General features: G+C 42.0%; 3 protein-coding genes across 11 annotated transcripts in view; 1 reads left to right on the top strand and 2 right to left on the bottom strand.

The window, feature by feature from the left end:
• LOC119161817 (DNA (cytosine-5)-methyltransferase 3A) overlaps nucleotides 1-18,051 on the bottom strand; it is a 222,955-nt gene that overhangs the window by 56,376 nt on the left and 148,528 nt on the right. The window lies entirely within an intron of this gene.
• Nucleotides 618-4,378, bottom strand: LOC119160898 (uncharacterized). The gene is made up of 9 exons (XM_037413169.2): nucleotides 4,189-4,378; nucleotides 3,356-3,501; nucleotides 3,163-3,279; nucleotides 2,926-3,091; nucleotides 1,591-1,734; nucleotides 1,290-1,433; nucleotides 1,152-1,201; nucleotides 870-1,092; nucleotides 618-787 (listed from the first exon to the last, which is right to left on the bottom strand). Exons 1-9 carry the CDS (start codon nucleotides 4,376-4,378, stop codon nucleotides 666-668), a joined length of 1,302 nt encoding a protein of 433 aa, XP_037269066.1. The 3' UTR covers nucleotides 618-665.
• On the top strand, nucleotides 4,978-8,870 carry LOC119160897 (uncharacterized). Of its 2 annotated transcripts, XM_037413168.2 has the most exons (3): nucleotides 4,978-6,090; nucleotides 6,200-6,317; nucleotides 6,420-8,870. In XM_037413168.2, the coding sequence occupies exons 1-3, from the start codon at nucleotides 4,978-4,980 to the stop codon at nucleotides 7,667-7,669; spliced, it is 2,481 nt and encodes an 826-aa protein (XP_037269065.2). In that variant the 3' UTR covers nucleotides 7,670-8,870. The 2 variants fall into 2 exon arrangements, with proteins under 2 accessions (XP_037269065.2, XP_075736616.1); XM_075880501.1 differs by having other exon boundaries at nucleotides 4,978-6,317; nucleotides 6,420-6,759.

Below are 18,051 nucleotides of genomic sequence, written 5' to 3'. Positions count from 1 at the left end.
GTTGCCGTGTTCCGAGTGTCCAGCCAGCTACGTGGGCAAAAGCGAATGTTTGCATTCAGAAAGCCCGTGGAGTGGCCGAAAGGCTTGGACTGGCGTTCCTGACGAGGGAGTCAGCCGCTGAGCGCTATTGTGCGCCTTGCCGGGCAGCAATAAACTTCCGCGCCCACTCGTTAAGATTACGCCAACTTAAGAACGACGTCAGGAAGGCAGAAGTGCAACGCGGCGCTTTTGCAGAGAGCTTGAGCAGCCTGACCATATGATCGATTTCTACAGCTTTTCTGTTATAGAAACAGAGAGGAATTTCAGAAGGAGGTCCTTGCCCAGGCAAAAATCTTTTCCAAGTGGAACCACTTGAAGTGGATTATTGAACCTGGATTTGAAGTGGAACCACTTGACAAGTGGAACCACTTCAAATGGTTCCACTTGTCAAGTGGTTCCACTTCAAATCCAGGTTCCACTTCAAGTGGTTCCACTTGGCAAGTGGTTCCACTTCAAATCCCGGTTAAATAATCCACTTCAAGCGGTCCCACTTGGCAAGTGGGACCACCTGTCTATATCTACTTGTCAAGTGGTCACAGGAACCGCTTGAGCACTTCAGTGAAAACTGTAAACAGATATTAGTTTTAATAATTTATTACTTTACATGAGTGGTATACTTCAAGCATTTAGTTTTCTTTCTTCTTGTTGCGCCGGATGTCCTGTATTTTCTGCGACAAAATTGTCGACAAGTTATCCACTGTTTCTTTAACAGGAACACCCTTGCACGAGCCCCAATGTGTCACAGTGTCTGCAAAAAAAAAAAAGACAGAAATTAAAACAGGCATGGGAGTCGCATAATTATTTACAGCACAAATCTACCACACCCTTACCAATAATCAAAGCAACCTTGTCTGGGCTCAGCTGTTTCCGCACTACCGCAGTAGGATTTTTGTAATCCTTGGGGGCTAGCTTCCCCCCATAGCTGCGTTCTGCCAATCCTTCACGGCCCCATATGGCTTGGGCCATGTCCTTTACCACAAGGGAAGGTTTCTTGTGGCCCAATATTTTCTCGGCTTGCTGGCTCCCGATGACTAGACCATTTTTCACATGATACTGCAAGTCAAAGCAAGCTGATTAGAAAAGAAATGAAGAGAGCACAGCGATCCACTTACCTTGCCACCACCAATTTCTGTGAATGGAACATCGGTGGCCTTTGAGTCAGCTGCCGATGAAAAATAATAAGTGAAGTTGAGAATTACATCAAAATGATAGCCTTGACACAATGATATTCAAAGCTTTTGAGCTTCTACCTGTGGGCAGTGGCTCTCCAGAAGGCTTGCATTGGCTCTGCAGGCTTCCTGTAGATGTGTCGACACATGATGCCAGCGACGTTGCTGTGGGAGCTGGGTGTGATTTCTCAGCTTGAACTTCTCTGCGCTCAGTCTCCGGAAAATCTGTACACAGTAGAGAAAAAGTAGAAGCAAAACAATTTACTGAGGCTGTTATCAAGATACAACTCTTTATTATCTAGTGAAAAGGCTGAAGGTTTAGCTTTTTGACCAGCAAGAAAGTTTCATAACATTAACATTCATGCAGGTGAGCATACTTCACCTGCAGGGGACTGCTGTGTCTGCTGTGCTTTCTTAGGAGGCGGGGCACTTTCGCTTGCCAGTGTTCCTCGAAGCTGCGAGGCACTTTTGCTAGTAAGTGTCTCTCGAGGCTGCCAGACATTTCCCCCTTGTAGCATTTCTACAACTGAAAAGATAAAAAAAAATTATAAAGATTTGCCAGTAATACTATGAATCAATATAAAAGCCTATAAAGTAAGGTGTTGCACTATCAGCTTCAAATTAAAAGTGAACAGTGGAAAGCATTAGAAATGATAGTCATCCAGTCAGCACCGTTGACAGATGCGCAATGCTCCAGTTTGGTAGCACTGTGCATTTCCATAGTGATGACAGGGCAGCACGCACTGTGCCACTGCTCATGCTTTGCACAGTTTGCATTTCATTCGATGCTGATAGTACATGCCACAACAATCTGAGAAAAGTGTGCATTTGGATAAATTAGTGTTAATGACCCATTCGACATAATCATTTCATCAGATGTACAGGGCTAGAAGAAAGCCTGAAATAATTAGTTGTTGGGGTCTAACATCCCCAAACCACTATATGATTATGAGGACCGCCGTAGTGGAGGGCTCAGGTAATTTAGACCACCTGGGGTTCTTTAATGTGCACCTATCTAAGCAAACATGCTTCAATCATTTTCGCCTCCATGAAAAATGCGGCCCCCAAGGCTGAGATTCAATCCCGTGACCTGCGGGTGAGCGGCAGAGTGCCTTATCCACTAGACCACTGTGACAGGTTGCATTCTACACTGAACAAAACCATGACAATGCAGTTTGTCGCAAATGATACCTACACTACTTAAACACATAATTGCGGACGTGCAAAGAAAATTGGTACTTATCTTTCAAATCATCAATACATCGCTGCACATGGCAAAATAAATATTATGTAACTCGGCCTAAACTTTACCGTGCAAGCAAGGGCTGTTTCATAACTGAATTTAAATGGCTATACTCAAGGCGAGTTGTATCACTGTGTAGATTTAATTACAAACCGTTCATGTTTATGGGTGTGCGGTGTCAAAAAAAAAGTTATATAAATCAAAGTAAACAAAAGCTAGGAAGACACTGATTTGTTTGACAAATTATTCAGTTAATATTGCGTTATCTGCTCCTGACATATATTTATACAGCAACATACATTATCTTGCACTTTGACATCAGCTAAACCTGTCCGGTAATGACCTTTTTGACGTCACATTTCACGATACTCTGTGGAAATTCAGGTAACACACACCACTGAAACCTTTTAGATTCTACCAAAGCCACATTTGACAACAAAGATATAGCAATCTAACAAACTGCGGTACACTTACTCATTGAAAGCTTGCAATCCATACTGTCCAATCTTTCATTCATGGCAGCAACTGTCTGTCTCAGTTCATTCCGCTCCCTCAGCGCTTTTTCGTAAGGCTCCTGCCAAGTATATTTCTTCAATTTTTTCTGGTTATGGCCGGTGATCTCGTGCCTTTTTGAAGATGACTGAGTACAACGAATAGTAAGGAGTTGAAAAAGATTGAATAAATTCGAGAAGTGTACATTTTAATGCTTACTTGAGACTCTCGGGCAGCTTTATTTTTTTCTAGCGCACTTGAGGCATGCTGACTCAGTATGCTCTCATAAGCAGCGCTTTTGGATGCTGCCTGACTTTGTTTGAGTTTTTTGTGTGCCTGCAGAAAGAAATGAAAACAAATAAGCAATGTTCGACTGAAACATGGCAAACGTTTAGAGCACTTAGTGTAGTACCTCTTTTGCAGTCAGTGTGCTGTTTGCTGCTGGCTGCTGTAAGTCGAGGTCGATAAGCTCTTCTTCATGCTCAATGTCTGAAGCATTTATTACAGGCCGCGGAAGACGCTTGTTGCTTCTTTGCTTATGCAACTCTTCTTCCGAGTCTGTTATGCACAAATATAAAGTCAAAATGCGTCAATATTAGATTGGAAAAGCTGCAGGCGATGTTTAACATAGGCACACACACATACACTCAAAGAAAGGTAAGAGTAAAGTGGGCTCCTTTTTGTCCCACAACAATAATTGTCGTCTTGCGTCATTCTTGTTGCATTATCGCCGCGCGCCCAGCACTCTACGGTCACGAACGGCGCGCGTTGTCAGCGTGACGTATATCGTTACTGGCAGGAAAGAGGGCAGTGCCGCGTTTTCAAGAAAGGCAGCGCAAGCAGGCCAGATGAAGATTATTTCTACTTCTTTAGTGTGTGCTTAACATCAGTTCTGCACCACTGAGAAAAGCAAATTTGTTCAGCATAGGTATTACATTTAACACAAAGGCAACAAGCTAGAGCATCGAAATTTCTGCATGGTATATATGTGTTGGTTAATACCGTGCGGCCGGCAAAAGCTGTTTAGCAAATATGATGACTCCCAACAGTAATCCCTCAAGCAGAGAAGCATAACAATTACGAATAGCATTATTTGTAGACCACACGACTATAAGCAAGTGGGAGCATATGCTCCTCGATTGCTCATGTGATATATCAAACAATGTGATATGTGCGATGCATGCGTTTGGCATGACGCTACTTATGGTGTCAAACCGCAATAAATTGCTAGCTTCATTTACTTACCTGCCAGCAGCAGGATTCTACAGGTGTACGATCCTGTAATATCCGGGTCTTCGTCGATCCAGAGTGTGGTATACACTTTGGTTTTGTTAAAATCGTCCTTGTTTACCGGGTGGAAGCCCTTGATATTGTGGACGGGTACTACGTACTCTTTCTGATCAAAGCTATTTAAAAACCGCACTAATGCGTACATATTGCTCACACGTACGCCGTGTTATGGCTGTGCACCACGAGAAAAACGTGCCTGAGTCGTTAGCACTACACTGACTACACACAACGACAGTAACAACGGACGAAGGCATGCACGGTCACAGGGCACGGGCAGGTGTATAGTGTACCAGATTAGTACACTATAGGCAGGTGTACAGTGGTTCTATGCTTCGGCCATGGCTTGGCTAAAAACGAAGCCAATAACTCGGCCGCTAAATAAACGTTTTGTACGTCAAAACAACAGGCGTTGGTCAAAATATCAATTGCCATTATTTTACTCAAATAAACAAAACACATAAAACAGTATCTTGTAAGCATTTATAATAACTACTTTGATATTTGAAGAAGTCAGTAAGCCAGGATTGAATAACTCTGATGGTAAGCCAGTCTCAACTGTTTGTACAGTCAAGCCGCGCCAAGCCATGCCATGAAGCATGTGAATGTCAGACGTCTTTTGTCACATGTGCGTCGACGTCGTAAACAACGTTTGATTGCCTATTAACTGTCTTATTATTCGTTCTTCATTTGAACCTCTTTGGACCACTTTAGCGTGCCCATCAGAAGCAAGCTGTGACAGGCGTGATGAGCACGAGTAAAAATAACCGCAAGCGATATCTAGAACCCGATGCGTGGAATGATCGTTTGCCGAAATCTACGCATTATGAAGTAAGAAAGAATGCTACCGCGCGTTCAACACCGCCTGCTATGGACGTCGGTTCAGAACATGTGGTCACAAGTGCGTCTGAATCCTCGGACGATGATGAAGCATCCGTGTCAGTCGAGGACATTGGACGAGAAAACAACATCGTAGGAGAAGAGTCGGCTGGCGACTGCGACACCGACGATGAATTGTCAGATCAACTCTCAAATGCGACGGAGCCGTCTGATGCTCTGCCAAGCTCCAACTTCTTTCGGTTGGAGTTTGCGCGCCCGCTTGGCAACGCAAACACCTTGTCTGTAGGGGATGCCCTCGTGCTTGTAATGGACTTCGCAATTAAGCATGGTTTGTCGTGGACTGCCATTGAAGACCTGTTAAAATTATGTAATAATATTTTAGGAACGAATCTGCTTCCAAACAGCAAGTACCTGTTCAGAAAGTTCACTGCAACTTCACCACAAGATATGAAGTTCTACTTTTACTGCCCGTTTTGCAATCGGCTGCTGGCCAAGACAGGTGGTAGCTTAAGTGAACGCAATAGTCTGACTGGTATGTGCTGTGGAAAGGGCTACACCGGCCGGAAGTTGACAGCAGATGGCTCCTTTTTTGTTGGCTTGCCATTAAAAAAGCAAATTTCATCCGTGCTCGCTGATGATGGTTTGAGAGAAGACCTTTACAAATCATTAAATGAAAAAAAAGACACAGAAAATGCTAGTGTGTCAGATGTGACTGATGGTGCCTTCTATCTGACCCAGCGAAAAAAGCTTGGTTGCCAGAAAGATGACATCACATTAACTGTCAGTGCAGATGGAAGCCCTGTATTTAAATCAACTAACTACTCCATTTGGCCTGTACATCTGACTGTGAATGAGCTTCCACCACACAGACGGTGGAGCAACATCATTTGTGCGCTCTTGTGGTATGGTACCAAACATCCAGACATGACATTAGTTCTCGAGGCATTCGCCGAACAAATGAACGAACTCTCTACTGAAGGAATCTGCTGGAATGTGAATGGTCGACAAGTGCATTCAAAGGTATCCTGTGTCTCCTTAAAATATTGCACCTATTCAGTTTTGTTTTACTCACGCAGTTACATAGATGTAGTGCTAGGAATGCAAATGACAGCCTTCTCGAACTTTCTAGGTGTACTGCATAACTGCTGTTGCTGATGCACCAGCCCGGGCTTCCATGCAGAACGTCCTACAGTTCAATGGCTATTATGGCTGTTCCTGGTGCCTACATCCTGGAGAATTCATTGAAGGTATAATAATATCTACCTTTTTGCTGGTTATATGTGTTTATGAGTGTCACCTGTTATTTGTGTTCTGCCAAAGCTACATAAGTCTCGTCTTAACTTCTGCAGGATGTGTGAAGTACCCTGTTGGTTCAACTTTTGAAGACAGGACTGCAGCTAGCATGTTGACTGACATGCAAATGGCAGCGAAAATGAAGCGCTCTATCAAAGGGGTGAAGGGGCCATCACCTCTCCTCAACGTTCCTGGATTTGACATTGTCTGGAGCTTTCGCCCTGATTACATGCATGCTGTGTTGCTTGGAGTTGTACGCCAAGTCACAGAACTGTGGTTTTCAGACACAGGAAGGGCATGTTATATTGGGTCTCCTCGGACATTAAGGGAAGCAGATGAGCGTCTCCTAAGCCAGAGACCTCCAGTGTGCTTTAATAGAACACCGAGATCTCTTAAGCTTCGAAAGTATTGGAAGGCATCTGAGTGGGAGTCTTGGCTCCTCTTCTACAGCCTTCCATGTCTGAAAGGCATCCTGCCAGCTCAGTTTCTGGAGCACTTTGCTCTCCTGGTGTCTTCAGTGTATACCCTGTTAAAGAGTCATGTGACATCACAAGAAATTGACGACTGTACATTAGAAATAACAAAGTTTGTTGTCATGACCGAATGTAATTATGAGAAAGCACAGATGACTTCTAATATGCACACACTGCTGCATTTGCCAAAGAGTGTGCTACTGCATGGACCACTTTGGGCTATCTCATGCTTCGAATTCGAAAGCAACATGGGTAACCTAGTAAGACTTGTGTCTTCATCAAACGGTATCCCTTTTCAAATCTTGTCACGAATTCTTCTAATGAGCAATTTTAATCAGCTTCTATCTATGGCATCAGAAGAAGTTAAGGAACTTTGTTTGCACACAAAAAAAAAGTGCATGGGAGTAAAACTGCTTGGAAAACCACAGGTGCCTTCACATGACCTAATGGAATTCGTAAATGGCAAAATCACTGGTGTGCAAAGGATTGAAGAGCATAGTCGCATCTGTGTGAATGGATGCATCATGCATACTGATAATTACAATCCAGGGTCAAGAAAAAGAGACTCAACTGCAGGGAAATTAGGAGATGACTATGTGAAAATAGAGAATATATTCAATGTCTGTAAAGTCGATGGAAGCTCTGAGATTTTCATTGTCTCTCACAATTACCAAGTGAAGAGTTTTGAAGGAGTAAGCCACCTAAAAGTAGCACGCAAATGTGCTTCAAAAGCTATTCATTCAATTTCAAGGTCTCTTCGTCCATGCATATACCTTAATTTGAATGGGACAATGTTTTTTGCGGAGTTGTGCAATCGCTATGGATCATTTTAGTGAAACAGTGATGATTCTCATTCTATCTTATGTTCACTCCCAATCATCTAAATTTTATCCATGTTACTTTTGCTGCTTATTCTGTAGAGTCCACATTTTCTCACTGTTCACTGTTAGCTCACTGTTAGTCTTTCCTAAACCTCTTTTTTTAGCTGTTTCGATGCTGTGAACTTCTTTTACAGCTGTCTCTACGACATTCAAGTTGTAGTTCCTCACACATCTGTCTGACTTCCTTTTTATCGATCAACCTCGTCAGCTCAACCAGTGTTTTTTTTTTTTTTCAGATCTTGAGTTGGTCATGTCACGTGCTTCTCTTTGCTTTTTCAATCATTTGTGGTTTTTGAGCTTTCAGTTCTTGCCTTAGTGCTTTACCTCCAACTTCAAGTGCTGCTTCAGAAACCATTATTGTTACAATTTTATTCATTCCCTCAATGTTGATATTTTCTTGTCTTAAAGCACTGTATTTCTATCGAAGCATTGTATTTTACCTAATCTCTATTTTTACTCTGACTTTATTAGGGTTGGCCGTTCTGGCAACTTGCTTAGCTGAAAGTGGTACATTTGCTTAAAGTGACAGTCTGAATTTCTGAGAAACCTCATTTTGGCAATTTTTTCAGAATGTGTAGCACAATGCTCTGTTAAATCCACTTTTCTTTCTTCACATTTACACTACAGCTACTTTTAATAACATCCCCTAACTTTCCTTTTCCTAATAACATCCCCTAAATTTCTGACCGCATACACTAATCAACTTTCATGTGACAGGGCACATCGAATAATTTTAAGTTTTTGCTACCGGATGTGCTACAGGTCATTTTTTGCAATCTTTATTAACGAAATAAAGGCATAAATTCACTTCTCATGAGAAAAACAGGGTTGGTTTGAGTCACTATGAGGATCATTCTTTCCATTCGTGCAGTAACCTCATTTCATGTTCTGGGCAGTTGTTGGTCCCTATGAAGGTTGTCACTTATGTGTAGACATAAGTTCAACTGTTTATTATTTTGCTTAATGGAGTACTAGGCTTAAAGCCTCATAAGTACCAATTTCACATATATTTATGCTATTACTTGGGTAAATTGTGTATGTATTTATTTACGTCTGTCCCTTTTTACGTTTGTTCCTTTTCCTTAATTATAGAAGCATAACTGAACCAAATATTAAACTGCTTGGCACAAAGTGGAACCTGTTATGGTACAAACTAGTAGTACTGTCTTAATATTCACTTGAAAACTTGTGAGACATATCACTTATTAGAAGCTGTTTCATAGCAAGTGAAACTTGAATGCATGAAGAATCAATTCAGCACATTACACTATAAGTAGCAAGGAAGCAGGACTACTTGTGAGACAACTTTGAATGTTTGAATGTTTATTTTCATATTCTATGTACATATTCTATGTACAGATAACAAACACTTGTTGGACCTATAGCCAAAGGCTAGTGGAAGGTCCAAATAAAGAATACATATAAAGATTTCCTAGCAAAGCAGCGAGAAGAGAAAAGAAAAAACTGTGGTAATTTTCCAGTATACAAAATATTCAAGATTATTTGAAAATCCATAGTAAATCAATTCAACCAACAAGGAATATACATTACAGTACCAAAGAACAAAGTATACGGGCTACATACAGATGCAATGAGAAGATACAGTGCCATTGATCAAGAAACTATGTCGTACAAAAATCTATACATTTGAATCAGTAAGCAATAAGATGACTATAGGTGACCTGTAAAATACGTACCCTATGAGAACATAGAGATATGGCCATATGTTACCTAATAATACACACTATCGCGTGTCAGTAATTGCATAGAAAGAGCAGTAACCAAATAAGTATAAAATTCACTACCTTGAACCATACTAACAACATTTCCATAATTTACTGTGTCTGTAACAAAGAAAGAAAATATTGTTTCAAGGCTTTAGGGAACTTTATGGCAATGGAACCTGTTGTGTCTCCGCTCAAAGCAAGAGGGACCATTTGACAGCAAGTGGTCTCTCTTGTGGTCTGTCAATGGAATCCACTTGCTCTGAAGTGGCACCACTTGGCAGCAAGTGGGACCTCTTGAGAGACCACTTGACAGCAAGTGGGGCCATTTAAGGGACCACTTGGCAGCAAGTGGTACCACTTGAGAGACCACTTGACAGCAAGTGGGACCACTTGAGAGACCACTTGGCAGCAAGTGGGGCCACTTAAAGGACCACTTGGCAGCAAGTGGGACCACTTGAGAGACCACTTGACAGCAAGTGGGACCACTTGAGAGACCACTTGACAGCAAGTGGGACCACTTGAGAGACCACTTGACAGCAAGTGGAACCACTTTAAAGACCACTTGGCAGCAAGTGGAACCACTTGAAATCCCACTTCAAATTTTCGCCTGGGTGCGCGAGTCCTGACACATTTACAACACCCCAACAAACTTGAACCGCTATCTAAGAACAATCTCCTCTGTATACGTTCACGGCTTCGGAAACGTGTTGGAAATGGAGAAACACAGTTTTGGCAAAACAAGACATGGATATGTTTTGTGACAAACACAGACAGATCCTGAGGAAGTACCAAGTCGTTCCTCACAACCCCGGCCCTCTACGAACTTCCCAACTTCTTAAATCTTCTACCGAGCCCGACAAATTTCTGCCAAAATGCTTACATTTAAGCTTATAGAATTCACACCCCACAAATTAACGACCTCCAAAAAAAGCAAAAATAAACAAAAAACGTAGTGTGTAGTGCTGGCTGCTAAAATGTTGCTGTTGATTTAGAAATACTTACTTAAACGTCGTATATCTATATATATATATATATATATGTGTGTGTGTGTGTGTGTGTGTGTGTGTGTGTGTGTGTGTGTGTGTGTGTGTGTGTGTGTGTGTGTGTGTGTGTGTGTGTGTGTGTGTGTCAATATCTGCATGTGTTTTGCTTTGCTAATAAGCACCTGAAGTAGCAGATTTATACTTTGTGTAATTGAGTTGCTGCTTTGGTCTGCGTTCGTGCCATCGTCATTCATGGAGCGTGCTTGTCTTGGAAGTTGATACCATGAAGAAATAAGTGAACGAATTCAAGCATACCCACCTGGGTTTTTGTAAATTGGCTAACTATGGCAACGTTGGTCGATCTGAAAGCGCGGAGATACTTTTGTAGCACCCGAAAAGCTAAAGCATTACAAAAAAATCTGGTGGGGGTCAGAACCCACTCATTCACATATAGTTACCATCCTGAACGTCACCGAAGTGCACGTTGAAGGCCTTGAGGCATCTACTAGAGCACTGTGTGCTTAGTAAAACTCTTGGCACACACAGAATATCCTAATTGTGAAGGTGTTATCGCTCAGCGTGGGAACTATGTAAACTTCTTTTACCGACATTGTCCAAGTCCCGTCCCTCTGAGGCTGGGCTTCTGAATCATGGTGCAGTGTATAATACCGAGCAAACACTTGTACTCGAGCAAATATAGGAATAGACAGCAGTGATGTCGTCAATCGCATGTTTTCATGAGTCTTTCTGTCGTCGGAGTTTTATAGTTGCCACCACAAACCGAATCACCGTAACCAAACTTGTAGTCATTTTGTAATAATTCAATTGGTACTCATTTCGTAGTCAATTTGTAGAATTGAGTCATGTAAAATACTCCGAAAATATTGAGCCTGTAATAAATTCCGAGAAAAGTGAAATATTCCTGTCATTGATAGAGTGGTGGCCTATAGCAAGAAACATACCTGCAAAATACGACGCAGTTCATTTGTAATCAAACATGCGCTGCAAAATAATCTTATGATATATTTTGTAATGTGTCTACAAATATAAACATCTTTGGATACTTATTGTGTGCTCTTCATGAATCAATAAGAAATAAGTTTTCTTTAATAACACAAACACCTCAATATAATGTGTGAAACGCATGTGCATGTCCCGATTAAAATGTAAAAAAATTATGCTGTGCAAATCTGCAAACTTTGCCTACAAACGAATGCAGATGTCAAGATCATAACAATAGAAGCTACGTATATGCATGCACAATATAATGTTATATTCACTGTGGAGATAATCAAAACAAAGAACGAAAAATGAAATAGTTGCACTGAAAGTATTGTTGTTTTTTGTTCTTATCAAGCCTCAACACTTTTCTTGGTGTGAAAAAGATCCTATCACCGTTTCGGGACGATAAATTAATAAAGCTACATCTTTCAGTTCTCTCAAGCATCAAACCATGGTAGTGCTATGAACACCTCATTACTATCAAAACTAACTACAGCTGCGAAAATTGTACGGACGCCTGGCCTAGGCAGGAGTGCGTGGATGCATGTGTTTATGTACGCGCACACATACAAACTACACGTATGAACATAATGAAGTATGGTTAAACACCTGCTCCCCCTTCCCTCTAGTAAAAAAGTTTCGTACATTGTGCTGCCCCAGACAAATTGAAAAAATCAACATATAAAGAAACACGAATATTTACATATAAGCAGACGCTTACAGCCATGACGTAAGTACGAATAGGATAAAAGAAAATGTCATGAGCAATACTCTAATTCGTAGTAGCCTATGCTACGTAAAAGTTTATTACGTGCTTTTAAACGACCCCATAACCACAGTATTCCTCAAGAAAAGCAAGAAAATCATGATCGGTAATGCGCTCAGTAAGAATTAGAATCTCTTGTATAGGATTCGCGGCACTTTCATAATAATAAAGAAGTAGAACGAAAACAAAATAATAAAGCTTAACGTATAATATCTTTGTTATTTGAGTTCTGCGGACAATATCGCGCTTTTTAGTAATGCCGGCGATGATTCACGAAAAAAAATAATTTGGAGATGTAAAAGAAATATTAGTTAAAGTATGAGGGGCCCGACAGAAAACAAACTAAAGAGGGGCCCGAAGAAAACAAAGATAATGTTAGGCGGTCCGGTGAAAACGCGGAATTAGGGGACTAACAATAAAGCCACCCCTCCCACTATGCTTCTCTCATTGACCAAAAAATAAGGTTAGGTTGATTCGCAATTATCGTTAGTCATTTGTAACACATGCACGGCAATCACAATGCCAAAAAGCTTCAAGCAGAAATTCAAAATATTTCAGTAATAACTTGCGGGCCTAAAACACGAATAAACTACTGCACGCGACCTGAAAAGCATCACGAGACTTGAGTGGTACCACAAGATCCAATAAACTTTAGATTTAGAGAGGGTGGACACGCCCACACGCACGCATTGCTCATCTCACAATATTAAATGCGAAGCATTGCAGTAGTTGTCCCAGCAAGATGTGTTACCATCAGCTTTAGGACTGACCACTCCACGGCATCTACAACAGCGGAACTAGCTGCTTTGCGTGCTGCACTTTGTGTGGTCAATCAGGAACCACCGCAACAATGGTCGATTTTCAGCTACTCAAGGGCTGCCCTACAATCTGTGCTCTCAGCAATACGTTGCGGTCCGTACAAACAGCTTGTTTTCAAAATTCGATGCCTCCTCCACACTTCACAAGAGAAAGGGGATCATGTGACGTTTCAGCTGCCAAGTCACTGCGGCATCATAGGGAACGAACACGCCGATACTGCCGCGCGGGCAGCCCTTGAAGGATCACGAGAAGAAGCCATACCCCTTTCGCGGAGCGATGCTGCCAGTAATCTTCGACGACTTGCGCGTGAAATCACGTTTTCACTATGGTGCCCACCAAGCATCGATGCGAATCGTCAACACCACCTGTCCTCTTTGATGACTCTCCGCATGCCCACTGGACTCGACCGAAGAGAAGCCATCCTTCTTCATCGCTTATGGGTAGGAGTGGCATTTACAAAATCTTACTCCTTTGTCATAGGAATGGCCGGCAACGCTCTCTGCGATGCCTGTCATTGCGAAGAGACGCTACACCACATCCTGTGTGACTGTCCGCTGTATGCCATCCAGAGACAGTCACTGGCATCCATTTTTGCGCGCATCGACAACAGCCAAATGTCTGTGGACACTATTCCGTCAAGTGCTCGAGAGAAGACATTGCAACAGAAGGCGACAAAAGCTCTGTTAAAATTCCTACGTGACACGGACTTAAACAAGCGGCTGTAACAGCATTGTCACACACCGCGAAAGACAAGACTGGACTATGACTGAGTGTGAGCGCGTGTGCTGCCAAAAGTTTTGAGTTTGAGTTTGAGTTTAGTTAACCACGTGACAAGAACACGAAAATACACTGTATACGTGGTTTGGTGCGAAGGGAAAAAAGCTGCATTTCACAGCTTGACTGGCCCCTCCACCCAGAAAAAAAATCTAAACTACAAGTTTACAAAAATACAGCAATTACAGGCAGCGGAAAGCGACAATACAAAAAGAAACACGCATGTGGCCCATGACAGCAAATAATAGAATGACAACTCTGAAATACATACAAAAATATGCATTACAAAGCAATGTATGAAAGAATAAAAACGGAATAACCATTACAGAAATCACCCAACACTCATTTACAACACAATCAGCACATCCAATTTAACATTTCAGTTTTAGACAATACGCAGATTATCAGTTGTTAGTTTCCATTTGTTCATCACACTTGGAAGGCGGTAACGTAATGTTTATCCCTCTTCCCTCTCTGCTCTCTATCTTTCATCTCCCCCACCCCCTCCCATGCGCAGGGTTGCAAACCGGCTGCCTATAGGCTGGTTAACCTCCCTGGCATTCTTTTCCTCCCATTTTCCTTCCTTCGTTTTTTAGCGACCTTCGGCGACTTTCAGCGTATCTATCTATCTAGCCGCCTACGACTTTTAGCTCTCCTGGCCGTTTCGATAATGGTATCACTACCAAAGTTGCTATGGCATAACATGACGGTATGAAAAACATATTTGACTGGTCATAACATGAAAATCATGACATGTATGTCATGAACGTCATGATTTACATTTCATGGTCTTGTAGCACTCGCGGTGGTTTCGTTCACATGACATGTTGAAAAACTGGTATCGTATAGTATGATTGCATGGCGAACACAAGCGACATACTTAACATGAAAATAATGACTTGCGTGTCATGTAACAACATGACTACATGCCATGCTCATGGTGTGCTCGCGGCCATTTCGGAAGCATCACATATACCAAATTTGGCATTACGAGACGTGAATGGATGAAGAAGATATGATACTGGTGAAAGAATGATAAACATGACATGTAAGTCATGTAACAACATGACCACATGCTACAGTCATGATGCGCTCACGGCTGTTTCGCTAGCTTCACATGTACCAAACTCGGTATTACGCGATGCGAACGGACAACATAGGTAAATGACACATCCAAACATGATAATCACGACATGCGTGTCATGTAACAGCATGACTACATGCCACACTGATGGTGCGCTCGCGGCCGTTTCGCTAGCTTCATATATGCCAAGTTTGGTATTACGTGAAGCCAATGGATGACGAAGATATGTGACTGGTGCAAACATGATAATCATCACATGCGTGTCATGTGAGAGCATGACTACATGCCTAAGTCAAGGCGACAATACATTTTGACGTGACGCGGTGCGCGTGCTCTCCGGCATTTATTTCGTCGTGTCACGCTGGCGTTGCCACGCCAGGCGCCGGTCCTGCCATATACTCGCAGGCGCGCCTCGTTGCTTTGACGCATGCGCGTTTCAGCGCGTCCGGCGTCCCTCCATAATGAAAAGAGGGAGACGCAGTGTTGTCTTGGTAACGCACCGGCACTAAATGCAGCATGTCGCATTTCACGCCAGTTACCGTCGGGCGGCGCCGACGCACGATAGCTGCGCCTGGCATCAGACTATACAGTGCTCGCGTTTTTCTAACGAAGCGTCGCTGTGCCCAGTGTGCTCGAGCGTGAACGCTACATGGGAGTATACTTAGCCCTTCAAGATGCGCTCGCGGCCATTTTGCTAGCTTCACATATGACAAATTTGGTGTTACGTGTCGTCAATGAATGACAAAAGTATAATGACAGGTGCAAGCATGATAATTCTTATACACGTGTCGTGTAAGAACATGATAACATACCACGCTCACAGCGTGTTCGCGGTCGTTTCGCTAGCTTCACATATACTAAATTTGGTATCACGTGACGTGAACAGATAACGAAGGTAAACCACACATTCAAACAAGATAATCATGACACGGAAGTCATGTACGGCATCATTTACTCCCATCTCGTAACGTTGTGCTGATTTTAAAGAGACATATCAATATTTCTCATTCGTGCATGCTTCGCATATCATCGATTCCCATTGTACGTGGGATATGCCAATTTTTATTGTAATGAAATGAATCATGTAGCAAAACCTCTCCCGTGTGCCCATTTCATCGGTAAGAACATGAGTAAATAAACATCCAGGCACACCATAGAAAGAGAATACAAAAAAAAAGAATGTTCAGTAGCAAATGCGCAGTAAAACCAGAACCGAAATATGATGAGACGGAGAGCAGCCAGCATAAGGCCTTATATGTAGTGAGCGAGTCCAAAATGGAAGCACTGGGTCACTGCTGCATGCTGTAGTTATCTCTGCCGAAAGGAGTGTCAGAATCCTGCCACGTATGCGACTCGGACACGATTTTGACTCCTTCCCACTTGTCCACACACCGCCACTTTGGCAAGAAAAACCTGCTCCTGCCGTAATGATTATCCCTCCGTCAAGCCGACTACTCAGAAAAAAAAAGGGGGGGGGGGTAGACTTTGCAAACAGAAAAAATGTTCATTCTCTTTCGTTGGGAGCTCGGTTAAACTTCTGACCATGGTGGGCGTCCATCCTACCACTCTTCCCCCAGCGTGTCGTTTGTGTTGGTGGGAATGTGGTTTGAGAAAGGCGTTCGCCGAATCTTCATTGTGCGGACGACGACGCCAGAGGACCATGCTGCCTCCGCTGTCCGCCTACCTTGAGACAAACCCTTGCTCGCGTTCAACGAGATAACAAAAAATGTCTGTCTGTCAAATGGGTATTTTCCTTCTACACCCTGGCTTGAGTATATAGGGTGCCGGGTAATCACCATTGCACTATTACAAGCCCATGCGTATAGTAAGATTGGATGTGATATGAATTTCTAAGTATTGCATGAGGTTACTTGATCTCAAGGTAAATTATTTAAGTAGTATACCCGAGAAGAGTTAGGTGACCTAAATATATGCTCAACTTTACTTAAGTTAATATTTAGTTCCATTAGCCACAAGCTGCACCAGTTAGATATTTATTTAAATCGGAGTGTAGGCGATTACAATAGTCGTTTAAAGTAACTGCTGTAAAAGTATCGCAATCATCAGCAAAAAGGTGGATATCAGAAGCTACTTGAGAAGGCAGGTCAATAATATATATTAGAAACAACAAAACACCAATTACCAACTTTTGGGACACTCCTGAGATAACATGGCACATTTATGAACTGTAGCCGTAAGCAGTAACGTACTGTTAGTGATTAGCAAGACAGCATCCGACCTATTTTAATAGGTTAATGTCAAGATTTAAGTTCCGTAACTTGTGGATGAGAAGTTTATAACACACTTTATCAAATGCTTTTGCAAAATCTAAAACAAATGCAGCCAGTGGATGATGAACGATCAAGAATCAGATCAGTGAAAGATGTAGGTTGAGTCTCACATGATTATGGTTTCTTAAAACCATGTAGTGAAGATAAAAAGATGTTATTTTCAGAGAAATTGAGGGTGCTTTTGATTACGAAGTATTATATAATAGTTAGAAGGACGTGCTGGTAAAAGAAATGGGTCGATATTTGGTCGTTAAGGTTTTGTTACCTAATTTGAGAAGTGGAACTACCTCCCTTATACCTTCCACTGATTAGGTAAAGTACCTGTGTGGAGTGATAGTCTCAATAGAGCTTGCTGTCTTCTGTAGTAAAAAATGCACATGCAAAATACAACGCAGCTCGTTTTATAAAAAACTATTTTGTAAAACTGTATTATGATCTATTTCCACAATGTGTCTAACAAATAAAAAGATTGTTAGACATTCATTGGGCGCACATTTGAAATAAATGCGCGAAAAATCAAACACGAAAGCCGCCAAAAAAATGTGCGCAACCTATATACATTTCCCGATACAAATATAAAAGAAATATGATGGGGACAAATTTACAAATTATACCTATAAACAGATGCAAATGCCAAGATCATAACAGAAGTAAGGAACATATGCTCAAGCACAGTAATCGGTAATAAATGCACTTTGTATACATTCAAAGGATTATCCCAGGAGATAGCAGCATTCCTAGGTACTGGTTCGTTCGCAAGTTTTGCGCTGCTGTCCTATTCTTGTGCCTACAGTGAATGAGTTGAAAGTCGCTATGTGAACAGAACAACATGGACAGATGCCATCGATTTCCTGCGCTTGTTGTTCGAAACTTTTCGATTACACCACA

This window comes from Rhipicephalus microplus, chromosome X (assembly GCF_043290135.1).
Source record: "Rhipicephalus microplus isolate Deutch F79 chromosome X, USDA_Rmic, whole genome shotgun sequence".
Lineage (NCBI taxonomy): Eukaryota > Metazoa > Arthropoda > Arachnida > Ixodida > Ixodidae > Rhipicephalus > Rhipicephalus microplus.
The sequence above is the reverse complement of the archived record's forward strand: the minus strand, read 5'-3'. Positions and strand labels throughout refer to the sequence as shown.